At 43.3% G+C, this 14138-nt stretch overlaps 1 protein-coding gene and 1 long non-coding RNA gene across 9 annotated transcripts in view; one reads left to right on the forward strand and one right to left on the reverse strand.

Annotated features, from left to right (window-relative positions):
• LOC149971382 (uncharacterized) overlaps positions 1 to 14138 on the reverse strand; it is a 170005-nt gene that overhangs the window by 29604 nt on the left and 126263 nt on the right. The gene's annotated exons all lie outside the window — the stretch shown is intronic.
• Positions 3205 to 14138, forward strand: part of acsf3 (acyl-CoA synthetase family member 3) — a 41219-nt gene continuing 30285 nt past the window's right edge. For 3 of the 8 annotated variants that reach the window (XR_016492237.1, XM_021586010.3, XM_090222173.1), the window contains exons 1-3: positions 3205 to 3283; positions 3877 to 4675; positions 6488 to 6643. Coding sequence is in view for 5 of the 8 variants with exons in the window: in XM_021586010.3 (XP_021441685.3) it covers positions 3971 to 4675; positions 6488 to 6643 (861 nt within the window). In the remaining 3 variants the exon portion in view is untranslated. Of the gene's footprint in view, positions 3326 to 3876; positions 4676 to 6487; positions 6644 to 14138 lie in introns of all 8 variants that reach the window. The other 5 variants (XR_016492238.1, XM_090222171.1, XM_036963574.2 and 2 more) reach the window with 4 other exon arrangements.

Raw genomic sequence — 14138 nt, forward strand, 5'->3', positions numbered from 1 at the left:
TGACAATGCACACATTATAGCCGATACTAGATTGGCAAAACATCACACACACATAAACATACAAACACATAAAGTGCAAACAAAGATAAAGAGAGAGACATATACACCCCCACCATACGCCCCCCATAACCTAATTTTAGCAGTTGCCACACAAAGGAATACCCCTCAGAAGCAGGAGGGTTTTTCCAAATCCATCTCCAGAGTGAGTGGGATTCTTGGGGGCCAGCATTGATGACATATGCTGTGGGAAGATGGGCAGACAGGAGATCCAGTGTCATATCTGCAGTGTGTGTTTCAGAGTCCCGAGTGGTGATGATTGCTTATCCCCCACCACAGCACACATGTTTGGGATGCGGAACAGTTGGACGTGGCCGAGGGCTAAATTGGGTCAGAGCGACACAGATGGAGCCAAACTCCCAGTGGGTCACTATCAGCAGAACACGAAAAATAACGTCCTTTGAATCTTGACAGAAATGATCTATTTGCCTACAAAGTATTATTTGCTGTATAAAAAAACCCATCCAGAACGAAACAAGCACTTGAAATCCGAATTAGGTCACGTAGCTTGCTAGGGGTGAACCCCCAGGCTCCAAAGTCCTCTGGATGTCTGGATCGCTTAAACATAATAGAAGATGTGTTTTTGTCAAAATTCTCTCCCTGATGTCAGGAATCACATATGTGGTTAATGCACAAAAAAAAGAAAGTTGTTTTACACTTCAATCGAGACTCGAGAGGTTTCTTTTCATGTTACTTTGAAAGAACATGACAGCGTTATCCTGAGAAGAGACACTGTATATCCCTTACAACTGGTGTGAGGACTCTGTAAACACCGAAGGAGATGGAACTGCTGACGTTTGGAAAAGGGTACAGTAGTAAAGCTCAGGGAATTGCCCCAGAAAGCTAGCATGTGGGCCTTTCATAGTAGACATTTTAATTAACGGTTCAGCATAAACCAAACATGTTTTTGCACAGATGGGGAGCATTAGGCATCAGTGAGGTCCCAGTCTAGTCCCAAAGAGTGTATGGAGCACAGCTATCCAGTCATAGCAAAGCATGTGATACAATTCCTCTCCAGACAGCTCTGTAAGAAGATAAACACTGTGTTAACCAAGGAGAGTGTCTCTTGTTCTGTTATTTATTTCCTCTGAGTTGAAAATATTTCTAAGAGCTTTTCTAACAAATGACCTTGGTGCTGCCGCATCGATTATTTTGAAAAGACTCAAAAGAGAGTGGAAAGGTCATCCATTCAATCGTAATCATTCCTTAGCAAAAGATTGAATGATTTTTGTCGCTTTGTACAGCAAAATCCTCAGCTGGCTTTTGAAAGCATCAACAACTTCTCCCAACAAGAAAAAAAGCAGTATCTCTGTCTTTCGCCTAGAATAAACCATCGCCCAAGGAGACGTATCCCAGTAAGCTTGGGCACAGCCCAAACGCAGTGGTCCCGGCCGTGGTGGTTAGTATGTGGGTGGTGTGAGATAGTCAGATGTTTACAGTGCTGCATCTCTTGGATGGAAGTCAAGTTTGCAGCTGCAGCTCAGAATAATTCATCGCCCCCTCCACGCCCGGGAGGATCCACAGGTAGTTGATGAAGTGGCAGTGCCAAGCGTCCCAACTGGCGAAGACAAAGCGCAGCTGCTGAGAGTCAACGCGGCCAGATGCCGCTGCCGACGTACCATGTGTTCCAAGTGGGGCAAGAGGGGGAGAGTAGAGGCGCTTGCCAAGATCATTCTCACATGGTGCCAACCTGACACATGTTCTGGCACTCCCGACGGTTTCTTCTCCCAGCTCGCGCCTCTCCTTCCCTCAGATATGAGGGGGTCCTCTCTCACTCTCCCACACTCTCTCCTGTCTGAAGTCTTGTGCCAGTCCTGTGCCAACCGAAAGGGGAGTTGGCGCCCGCTGCCGGCCAAGTTGCACGCCCGCTCCGGAGCTCCGTCAAAACGGCAGGCGCTGGCTGGCATCCTGAGAGGAGAGCGGAGTGCCAAGCGTCTGTTCGCCAGGTCACCATGCCCCCCATTGTGTCCATCCCAGTATGTCTCTCCAGAGCAGTTCCATGTGTAGTGCTGAGTGGCTGGAATTCCAGATCTGCCTTATGGTATGTGTCAGCAACATGGCTGACCTCGACAGTCGCAAATAAGCCGTTTTAATCCAAACAAACATGTTGTTTGTGACCAAATTACAAACGTAGAAAACAAAAATATGTATCCACATTCGACAGGTTATGTTGTATCAGTATAGCGGTGTCAATTACTGAGCCAATATTCTGATAAAGGGATGCTCTATGAAGATGATATAGCTGCTGGTGGCATCTTCTCGACTGGCGTTTCCTCTGTGAATGGAATGGCTCTCCCTTTGACGATACTACTTCTGAAACTGGAGGGGAGTTTTTCTGAGACAAAGCCTCCAGTTTCATAGGAACATGCCATCCTCGTTTGCAATGTAGGGGTTCAGGGAAGTGAAAACTTTTTGAATGAGTGCCATGTCTGAACAATTCTTATCTGAGGCCCGCGACTGCCAGCTGGTGGCTGAATGTGCCCGGCTCTGTGAGATGATGCCAAGCTAGTTGGCACACTGGAGAACTGGCATAGAGTGATCTAATGCCAAAACAACTCTGTGTGGTGCATATCCCACTTTCTCTCCTCTTCCATCTCCCTCATGGCCCATGTCTCAGTTTGAATTGACACGTGTTCACAACAGAAGTCTTAGTGAGATTCTCAACAACAGATGCCACCAGGTTGAGGCAAGAGGAGGTGGAAAGAGATTCAAGTTTGCAAACTCCAAACATTGAGATTTGACATAGTTTACATTAATGACTGGGTTACCAATAGTCATAGAGGTTATTTTAAGAGGTCAGTGAAGTCTTCTACCACTTGATTCCTCACCACTCTTGATCCAGGAAAACAAATCCCCCCCCCCCCCAAAAAAAACAGAATTACCAAATTGCATAAACATAACTCAATTAAATGTATAACAAGGCTATTGGCTCTTTTGTGTTAAAGTGGAGTAGCATCTCCTCCAACTCCACACCTTTTCCTGGACAGTGTAGCCTAACATCATAATAAAGCACAGATACATCTGTGTTTTAAAGTAGTCAAGCATTGCAGAATGAAAAGGACTTGTTTGTACTATTGTTTATATATCCTGCAAATTTAACAAAACCTGGATTTTCAGTCTCAGATTGCTTTGTTCCGTGTTTCACAACCAGAACCCTAAAATCTAGCTCCAGTTTCCATTCGGAGTTTTATTGTGACGCACCGTCACAAGAATAACCGGTGTTTGGGTAAGGTGAATATTTACATTAGCAGTAGGTTTGAATTACCAGGTTAGCAAACATTGCGCTCTTTGAAAAAATGGATATCGTTTAAACACACTAACATCGCATGTTAGAATGTAAAACACAGTCGGGTTTTCTCGCTAAAAATCACAGTCTTCACCAGCATGATCTAGCTAGCTAAGCTAGCTGCTATTTATGAGCATATTCATTGAGTGGTGTTACGTTAGCTAGACAGTTAGCTGCACCATTACCCCCATGTCCAAAGATCAAGTCAGAGTTACGTCACTGTATCTGTAAAAGCTAAACTGTATACCAAAGTGATTGAAGCAAAAACCAACAGTGTGCTCACACCACAAACGGATTATTATTCTGTGCCACTGCCTGTCCCTGAAGGATTTGTCCTTTCAAAATAAACAGCTTGGCATAGCAAGATATTTGCCAGCAGTCTAGCCTGCACAGTATTCATAGAGGTGTCATTGTGGATAAAGGCAAGCCTGTCAGAAATACAGTCTTATCACTATAGCAGGGATAGCGTCTATTCTTATGAAAACAATTTCACTTAGCCTATGTTAATTATGAATCTCTCTCAAAATGAACAGGTATTCCAATGTGACCATTGTGTGGCTTGACATGATGAGGATGGACTTTTTATGAGGATAACATTGGTAGCTTTGAGCAGCATAGTCTCCCATCATGTTGCCAGGGGCAGTACGTCACTCAGTCCCTGTGTGGCGCTCTGCTTTGGCCTCTGGCTGCTTCCAGTGTGAGGCAGGGCCAGGGAGATGGCTGCTGAGACGAGTCCTGAGGAGAGCCTACACCTCCACAAGAGCAAGGCAGGCTGCAGCAGGGGACAGTGCCCCTGTGTTTTCCAGAGCCCAAGTGTACAGGGACAAGCTGGCCATAGTGGATGACAGTGGGAGCCACAGCTACAGGGACTTGTATGGCAGTAGTAGGGGCCTGGCTGGGCGTATCAAGGCAGCTCTGGACTGTCCCTCTGGGGACCTGCAGGGGAAGCGCATCTCCTTCCTGTGTGCCAACGATGCCTCGTACACGGTAGCCCAGTGGGCATCCTGGATGTGTGGCGGCACGGCCGTGCCTCTCTACAGGGAGCACCCTCCGTCTGAGCTGGAGTACATCATCTCTGATTCCCAGAGCTCCCTGCTGGTGGCTGGGCAGCCGTACGCAGACACCATGGAGCCCCTCGCCCACAGACTGGGACTGCCCTACCTGCAGCTGCCCCCCACCTCCAGCCTCAGCTCCCTGCTGGAAACCCCAGAGAACCAGCCTGAGCCTGGCATCACAGACTGGGCCCAGCGTCCTGCCATGATCATCTACACCAGCGGCACCACAGGCAGGCCCAAAGGGGTTCTCCACACTCACAGCAACATTCAGGCCATGGTAAATTGATTATTCAGTTGTTATATGCATGAATTGTGAGCATAAGATGAATACTATTGTTATTCTGTACACTGCTTTTTATCATAATGATGTACCGAGGCATGTTGAATATTTGATCAGTCTGAAGGTTGGACTGAATTTTGAAAGTTAAACTTCAGCTTTTTTTTCATTACTGATACTAACCAGGTTTCGATCCAACCTTTTCAGGGCTCCTGAGTGGTGCAGCAGTCTAAAGCACTGCATCTCAGTGCTTGAGGCGTCACTACAGACACCCTGGTTCGAATCCAGGCTGTATTACAACCGGCCGTGATTGGGAGTCCCATAGGGCGGCGCACATTTGGCCCAGCGTCGTATGGGTTTGGCCGGTGTAGGCCGTCATTGTAAATAAGAATTTGTTCTTAACTGACTTGCTTAGTTAAATAAAATAACAATTTAGAGTAAAGTACATATCGGATAAAATAATGTCATGACAGTCCTGATGGAAACATAATATTTTTCGGGAAACCTTCCAAACATCGACAAAACAAAATACGCTAGACAAGGTGTCGGTAAAATGAATAATGCAACAAATGTAGGTGGAAAAGCTGATTAAATATTGATATAATAATAATCATCATATCAAAGTAAACTTAGTCACGCGAGGACATGTTGTGTGGTCCTCCCACTACAACTCGTTGGGAAACCATGCAGTTTATAAAGCTTCAGGTGAAATAAGTTATGATTAACTTCACAGGGTGGTGAAAGTGCAAGGTGATGAGCTTGATGCTGCTTTCAATGCTAAATATCGAGGGTCTTATTCTTCTGACATGATCACCGATGCTTGGCTGCCGTTTGACAAGTCAAAATAAATATCGCTCTTTTTTCCATAATCTCATCGTGTAGGCTATAACGCAAAATATTTTGAGACAACTGTCAGTAGAGTTGAAAATGCAATGGTAACCCATTTAACTTTATTTTTATTTGGTACATGGAAATTTAACCGCAAAAAAAATGTGTTTATATGTACTTTGTCATCACGCACAGCCTTTTATCTGCAACAAGTCAATTAGATGGAAACACAACTCATTGTTTTTTTCTATAAGTATTTTTGAATATATTCGCATGAACACCTGTCGCCAATCGGATGGAAACGTAGTTAATGTTAGTATTTTTTAAATGTTTTATTTCCTGGTGTCGGTACTGCGAACATCTGAGAAGTCTTTTTCTCTCAAAGTATTAATAGGGTTTCTGCTGAGACAGTTTTCTGTAGCCCTTTGGTAGTACGTAAGGGTGGGTTGTCGGGGGTTACACATACGACGGACACAGTGTCGTTTTGCTTTTGTTCCACATGAGCTTTCTGAATAATCGGCCAAATTATTTCATTACATGGGGCACTTCAGGCTGTGGAGGATTTATTTTGGTACATTTTCAACCAAAATTGACCTGCATGTCCAATAGAGTGGAAAATTAGATCACCCTCAATTAAAGAGCTTCATTTGGAAATGACAAGCCCAGGGAGGGAGCTCGGTGAGGGAACACGGAAGAGATGGTTCCTGGAAGGTTGAGCGCTTAGGGACACTATCCATTCCCTCTGCTCCTTCCAGCTATCTGGCCCTGCTCACTAAAGACAGGGGTTTACTCTCTTCTTGCACGGTGGTTACATTCATAATTATGTTTGATAAGGAGTGAAAGAAACCTTCAGGCAGGACCACCATGAAAGCTTTTGAGTGAGCTACCCATCATTATATAGAAAGGAAATGTCCAAAGAACTGGAAGGAAAACATTGTATGACCAAATAGCTCAGTGGATCTCTCATGTCTCCCTCTCTCCCAGGTTCAGGGTCTGGTGTCAGAGTGGGGCTGGTCCAGAGATGATGTCATCCTTCACACCTTGCCCCTGCACCACGTCCACGGCATCGTCAACAAGCTGCTCTGCCCTCTCTGGGTGGGTGCCACCACCGTCATGCTGCCTACCTTCCAGCCTCAGAAGGTACATTGCAACTATAGTACACTACTACTTCTAACATGTTGTTTCAGTTGACTCCCACCTCATGTCCTGTCTGTGTGCTGTCAGGTATTCTACTGCAGTCTGCCTTGTGTGTGTTAGCAGTAAGTAGTGCTCTGTAAGGGACTTGTGGGGATCCACTCCACAGACCTGTACAATGGAGACACACCGGGGTGGGAGGCGGGTGGGGAGTAGACGGGGGCTGCTGTTCAACCTTATCGGCTAGTTGTCAGCAATTGGCGCTAATTGTAGCAGGGTTGCTGTGCTGAAAGCACCGGGCCGGTAGTGTCAATAACAGAGCCTGGAGCTGAGCTGACATGGACAGGTCCATGATGCCCCCTCTGCCTCATTCCGCCGGGCCGCTGGGGGTCAGGAGTAGAGGCAGCCAGGCAGGCAGGCAGGCAGTGCTCCCCCCCAGACTGTCACACTAAGCGTTTGGGGCTGGGTGATGGATTGCCCTGTGTGGCTTTGTATCTGACCACGCCAACTCACAGCACAGGCTTTAGAGCCAGATCAATCGATGAGGTGACATTGAAGGATGATAGTGCTTGTTTGGAGGGGTGGTGGTGGAGTAGGTAAGGGGGGTGGTGTCAGAGGGGTTTTAAGGTCTAGGAGAACTTAATGGGAGTCAAGGGTATGATTGACAGGTAAGGGCTGTAGAGGACAACCAATAAAGAGGAGGTTTACTGTAGTATCAGAGCATTTCACTTTCTTTGTACCTCACCTGACCTTGTGTACAAAATAGACAGCATACGCTTTGCTCTCATCCCTAAGGACGCCTTGTAGATTTTTCTTTCATTTTCTTGAAGTCATGATGAGATACAAATCAATATACTGTAATATATTAATGTAGCTCCAGGCTTTTTCTGAGTGACTGTCTAATAGACCGGTTTGACATTTTACTGAGAGTACACTATATTTACAAACCTTATTGACACCCCTTCTAATGAGTGGATTTGGCTATTTCATCCGCACCCGTTGCTGATAGGTGTATAAAATTGGGCACACAGCCATGCAATCTCCATAGACAAACATTGGCAGTGGAATGGCCTTACTAAAGAGCTCAGTGTCTTTCAACCTGGCACCATCATAGGATGCCACCTTTCCAACAAGTCAGTTCGTCAAATTTCTGCCCTGCCCTCAGCACAAGAAATGTTAGTATGGACTTTCATGAAATGGGTTTCCATGGTCGAGCAGCTGTACTAACACAAGTCTAAGATCACCATGCGCAATGCGAAGCGTCGGCTTGAAAGGTGTAAAGCTCGCCGCCATTGGACTCTTGAGCAGTGGAAGCGCATTCTCTGTAGTGATGAATCACACTTCACAATCTGGCAGTCCGACAGACGAATCTGGGTTTGGCGGATACCAGGAGAACCCTACCTGCCCAATGCATAGTGCCAAATGTAAAGTTTGATGACATTCCAGACGGTTCTGTGCTTCCAACTTTGTGGCAACAGTTTGGGGAAGGCCCTTTCCTGTTTCAGCATGACAATGCGCCCGAGTTCCATACAGAACTGGTTTGTCGAGATTGGTGTGGAAGAACTTGACTGGCCTGCACAGAGCCCTGATCTTAACCCCATCGAACACCTTTGGGATGAATTGGAATGCTGATTGCGAGCCAAGCCTAATCGCCCAACATCAGTGCCTGACCTCACTAATGGTCTTGTGACTGAATGGAAGCAAGTTCCCACAGCAATGTTCCAACATCTAGTTGGAAGCCTTCCCAGAAGAGTGGAGGCTGTTATAGCAGCAAAGGGGGGACCAACTCCATATTAATGCCCATGATTTTGGAATGAGATGTTCGATGAGCAGGTGTCCACAGACTTTTGGTCATGTAGTGTATGATAATTGTGAAAAATACATGCATTTTTGCCTCTAATGGACATACCTGTGGTTGGAACTAGATGAAGGATAACCAGTACAGACCAGGAGACAGAGAAGTGAGGCTAGACATGGACATTGAGTGCTGACTGACTGAGGTAGTGTGTGTTTGTGTGTGCAAGGCTTTTTCTGGATCACAATGGGTCATTGCTGGTGGGTGTGGTCGCTATCCGGAAATGTTAGAGGCCCTCTTGTAGGCCGCAGTGACAAAATGTATCTGTTTAAAGCTAATTTCCGGATATTCTACACGTTTTGCCATGAGGCTGAGAATTAAAGCACATTTCCAGCAATTCTACACATCTTACCTTTGGGCTGAGAGAACATTTGAGGTTTTAAAGCTAATTTCCTGCAATTCTACACATTTCACCATGGCTAATGCTATCTGAGTGACTCAAACATTATAACAAAATCAATGGGGGCCCCATGCCATGAAAAAAACACTTCTGAATGCATCATTGTATAACATTTTTGATTCTCCCTGACTGTCTAGCTTTTATTTTGGTGATTGTTAGTTCTCAAAGATGATCTTATTTAAAAATATATAGGTCTGTCTTTTCTACATTCTTTATATCTGGTTTTAGTTGTTTGTGTTTACTCTGAAAACATTTTTCCATCCCGTATATATATATATATATATATATATATATATATATATATATATATATATATATATATATATATATATATATATATATATATATATATATATATATATATACAGTGCCTTGCGAAAGTATTCGGCCCCCTTGAACTTTGCGACCTTTTGCCACATTTCAGGCTTCAAACATAAAGATATAAAACTGTATTTTTTTTGTGAAGAATCAACAATAAGTGGGAGACAATCATGAAGTGGAACGACATTTATTGGATATTTCAAACTTTTTTAACAAAACAAAAACTGAAAAATTGGGCGTGCAAAATTATTCAGCCCCTTTACTTTCAGTGCAGCAAACTCTCTCCAGAAGTTCAGTGAGGATCTCTGAATGATCCAATGTTGACCTAAATGACTAATGATGATAAATACAATCCACCTGTGTGTAATCAAGTCTCCGTATAAATGCACCTGCACTGTGATAGTCTCAGAGGTCCGTTAAAAGCGCAGAGAGCATCATGAAGAACAAGGAACACACCAGGCAGGTCCGAGATACTGTTGTGAAGAAGTTTAAAGCCGGATTTGGATACAAAAAGATTTCCCAAGCTTTAAACATCCCAAGGAGCACTGTGCAAGCGATAATATTGAAATGGAAGGAGTATCAGACCACTGCAAATCTACCAAGACCTGGCCGTCCCTCTAAACTTTCAGCTCATACAAGGAGAAGACTGATCAGAGATGCAGCCAAGAGGCCCATGATCACTCTGGATGACCTGCAGATATCTACAGCTGAGGTGGGAGACTCTGTCCATAGGACAACAATCAGTCGTATATTGCACAAATCTGGCCTTTATGGAAGAGTGGCAAGAAGAAAGCCATTTCTTAAAGATATCCATAAAAAGTGTTGTTTAAAGTTTGCCACAAGCCACCTGGGAGACACACCAAACATGTGGAAGAAGGTGCTCTGGTCAGATGAAACCAAAATTGAACTTTTTGGCAACAATGCAAAACGTTATGTTTGGCGTAAAAGCAACACAGCTGAACACACCATCCCCACTGTCAAACATGGTGGTGGCAGCATCATGGTTTGGGCCTGCTTTTCTTCAGCAGGGACAGGGAAGATGGTTAAAATTGATGGGAAGATGGATGGAGCCAAATACAGGACCATTCCGGAAGAAAACCTGATGGAGTCTGCAAAAGACCTGAGACTGGGACGGAGATTTGTCTTCCAACAAGACAATGATCCAAAACATAAAGCAAAATCTACAATGGAATGGTTCAAAAATAAACATATCCAGGTGTTAGAATGGCCAAATCAAAGTCCAGACCTGAATCCAATCGAGAATCTGTGGAAAGAACTGAAAACTGCTGTTCACAAATGCTCTCCATCCAACTTCACTGAGCTCGAGCTGTTTTGCAAGGAGGAATGGGAAAAAATTTCAGTCTCTCGATGTGCAAAACTGATAGAGACATACCCCAAGCGACTTACAGCTGTAATCGCAGCAAAAGGTGGCGCTACAAAGTATTAACTTAAGGGGCTGAATAATTTTGCACGCCCAATTTTTCAGTTTTTGATTTGTTAAAAAAGTTTGAAATATCCAATAAATGTCGTTCCACTTCATGATTGTGTCCCACTTGTTGTTGATTCTTCACAAAAAAATACAGTTTTATATCTTTGTTTGAAGCCTGAAATGTGGCAAAAGGTCGCAAAGTTCAATGGGGCCGAATACTTTCGCAAGGCACTGTATATATATATATATATATATATATATATATATATATATATATATATATATATATATATATATATATATATATATATATATATATTTTTTTTTTTTTTTTGATTGGAGCTGGTGGGAGGAGCTAATGAAGGATGCGCTCATTGAAATGGAATGGTGTCAAACATGTGGAAACCACATTTATTCCATTCCAATAATATATAAACAGTTGAAGTCGGACGTTTCCATACACTTAGGTTGGAGTCATTAAAACTCGTTTTTCATCCACTCCACAAATTTCTTGTTAGCAAACTATAGTTTTAGCAAGTTGGTTAGGACATCAACTTTGTGCATACAGACAGATTATTTCACTTATAATTCACTGTATCACAATTCCAGTGGGTCAGAAGTTTACATCCAAAATGATGTCATGACTTTAGAAGCTTCTGATAGGCTAATTGACATAATTTTAGTCAATTGGAGGTGTACCTGTGGATGTATTTCAAGGCCTACCTTCAAACTCAGTGCCTCTTTGCTTGACATCATGAGAAAATCAAAGAAATCTCCCAAGACCTCAGAAAAATAATTGTATACCTCCACAAGTCTGGTTCATCCTTGGTAGCAATTTCCAAATGCCTGAAGGTACCACATTCATCTGTACAAACAATAGTACGCAAGTATAAATACCATGGGACCACGCAGCCGTCATACCACTCAGGAAGGAGATGCATTCTGTCTCCTAGAGATCAATGTGCTTTGGTGTGAAAAGTGCACATCAATCCCAGAACAGCAGCAAAGGACCTTGTGAAGATGCTGGAGGAAACAGGTACAAAAGTATCTACAGTGGGGCAAAAAAGTATTTAGTCAGCCACCAATTGTGAAAGTTCTCCCACTTAAAAAGATGAGAGGCCTGTAATTCATCATAGGTACACTTCAACTATGACAGACAAAATTAGAAAAAATAATCCAGGAAATCACATTGTAGGATTTTTAATGAATTTATTTGCAAATTATGGTGGAAACTAAGTATTTGGTCAATAACAATACTCTTTTAACAGGTGTGCCTTGTTAAAAGTTAATTTGTGGAATTTCTTTCCCTCTTAATGCGTTTGAGTCAATCAGTTGTGTTGTGACAAGGTAGGGGGGTGTACAGATGATATCCCTATTTGGTAAAAGACCAAGTCCATATTATGGCAAGAACAGCTCAAATAAGCAAAGTGAAATGACAGTCCATCCTTACTTTAAGACATGAAGGTCAGTCAATACGGAACATTTCAAGGTACTTTGAAAGTTTCTTCAAGTGCAGTCGCAAAAACCTTCAACCTCCACATGAATGGAAGACCCAGAGTTGTTGAGGATAAGTTCATTAGTGTTACCAGCCTCAGAAATCGGCCAAATAAATGCTTCACAGAGTTCAAGTAACAGACATATCTCAACAGCAACTGTTCAGAGGAGAAACCTTCATGGTCGAATTGCTGCAAAGAACCCACTACTAAAGGACACCACTAATAATAAGAGACTTGCTTGAGCCAAAAAACACGAGGAATGAACATTAGACCGGTGGAAATGTTTATTTTGGTCTGGAGTCCAAATTGAGATTTTTGGTTTCAACCGCCGTGTCTTTGTGAGACGCGGTGTGGGTAAACAGATGATTTCCGCATGTGTATTTCCCACCGTAAAGCATGGAGGAGGAGGTGTTATGATGTGGGGGTGATTTGCTGGTGACACTGTCTGTGATTTATTTAGAATTCAAGGGACACTTAACCAGCATGGCTACCATAGCATTCTGCAGCGATACACCATCCCATCTGGGTTGGGCTTAGTGGGACTATAATTTGTTTTTCAACAGGACAATGGCGCAACACACCTCCAGGCTGTGTAAGGGCTATTTGACCAAGAAGGAGAGTGATAGAGTGCTGCATCAGATGACCTGGCCTCCACAATCCCCTGACCTCAACCAAATTGAGATGGTTAGGGATGAGCAGAGTGAAGGAAAAGCAGCCAGCATATGTGGGAACTCCTTCAAGACTGTTTGAGAGAGTGCCAAGAGTGTGAAAAGCTGTCATCAAGGCAAAGGGTGGCTATTTAAAGAATCTCAAATATAAAATCTATTTTGATTTGTTTCACACTTTTTTGGTTACTACATGATTCCATATCTGTTATTTCATAGTTTTGATGTCTTCACTATTATTCTACAATGTAGAAAATAGTAAAAATAAAGAAAAACCCTTGAATGAGTAGGTGTTCTAAAACGTTTGACCGGTAGTGCGAGTGTTACCCTTCAAAAGTTTTTATTAAAACAATAATTGTGTCCTTCAAACTTTGCTTTCGTCAAAGAATCCTCCATTTGCAGCAATTACAGCTTAGCAGACCTTTGGCATTATATTTGTTAATTTGTTAAGGTAATCTGAAGAGATTTCACCCCATGCTTCCTGAAGCACCTACCACAAGTTGGATTGGCTTGATGGCCACTTCATACGGTCAAGCTGCTCCCACAACAGCTCAATAGGTTTGATATCCAGTGACTGTGCTGACCACTCCATTATAGACAGAATACCAGCTGACTGCTTCTTCCCTAAATAGTTCTTGCATAGTTTGGAGCTGTGCTTTGGGTCATTGTCCTGTTGTAGGAGAAAGATCCCTTTTAACCTGTACAAATCTCCCACTTTACCACCACCAAAGCACCCACAGACCATCACATTGCCTCCACCATGCTTGACAGATGGCGCCAAGCACTCCTCCAGCATCTTTTCACAAATGTTCTTCTTTGTGATCCAAACACCTCAAACTTAGATTCGTCTGTCCATAACATTTTTTTCCAATCTTCCTCTATCCAGAGTCTGTGGTCTTTTGCCCATCTTAATTTTTTTATTTTATTGGCCAGTCTGAGATATGGCTTTTCTTTGCAACTCTGCCTAGAAGGCCAGCATCCTGGAGTCGCCTCTTCACTGTTAACATTGAGACGGGTGTTTTGCGGGTACTATTTAATGAAGCTGCCAGTTGAGGACTTGTGAGGCTTCTGTTTCTCAAACTAGACACTCTAATGAGCCTGTAATCGAACCCACAAATGCTGATGCTCCAGATACTCAACACGTCTAAAGAAGGCCAGTTGTATTGCTTCTTTAATCAGCACAACAGTTTTCAGATGGGCTAACATATTGCAAAAAGGTTTTCTAATGATCAATTATCCTTTTAAAATGATAATCTTGGATGCGTTAACACAATGTGCCATTGAAACACAGGAGTGATGGTTGGTGATAATGGGCCTCTGTACGCCTATGTAGAA

Source organism: Oncorhynchus mykiss, chromosome 26, assembly GCF_057628025.1.
Source record: "Oncorhynchus mykiss isolate SJ-2025 chromosome 26, ASM5762802v1, whole genome shotgun sequence".
Classification (NCBI taxonomy): Eukaryota; Metazoa; Chordata; class Actinopteri; order Salmoniformes; family Salmonidae; genus Oncorhynchus; species Oncorhynchus mykiss.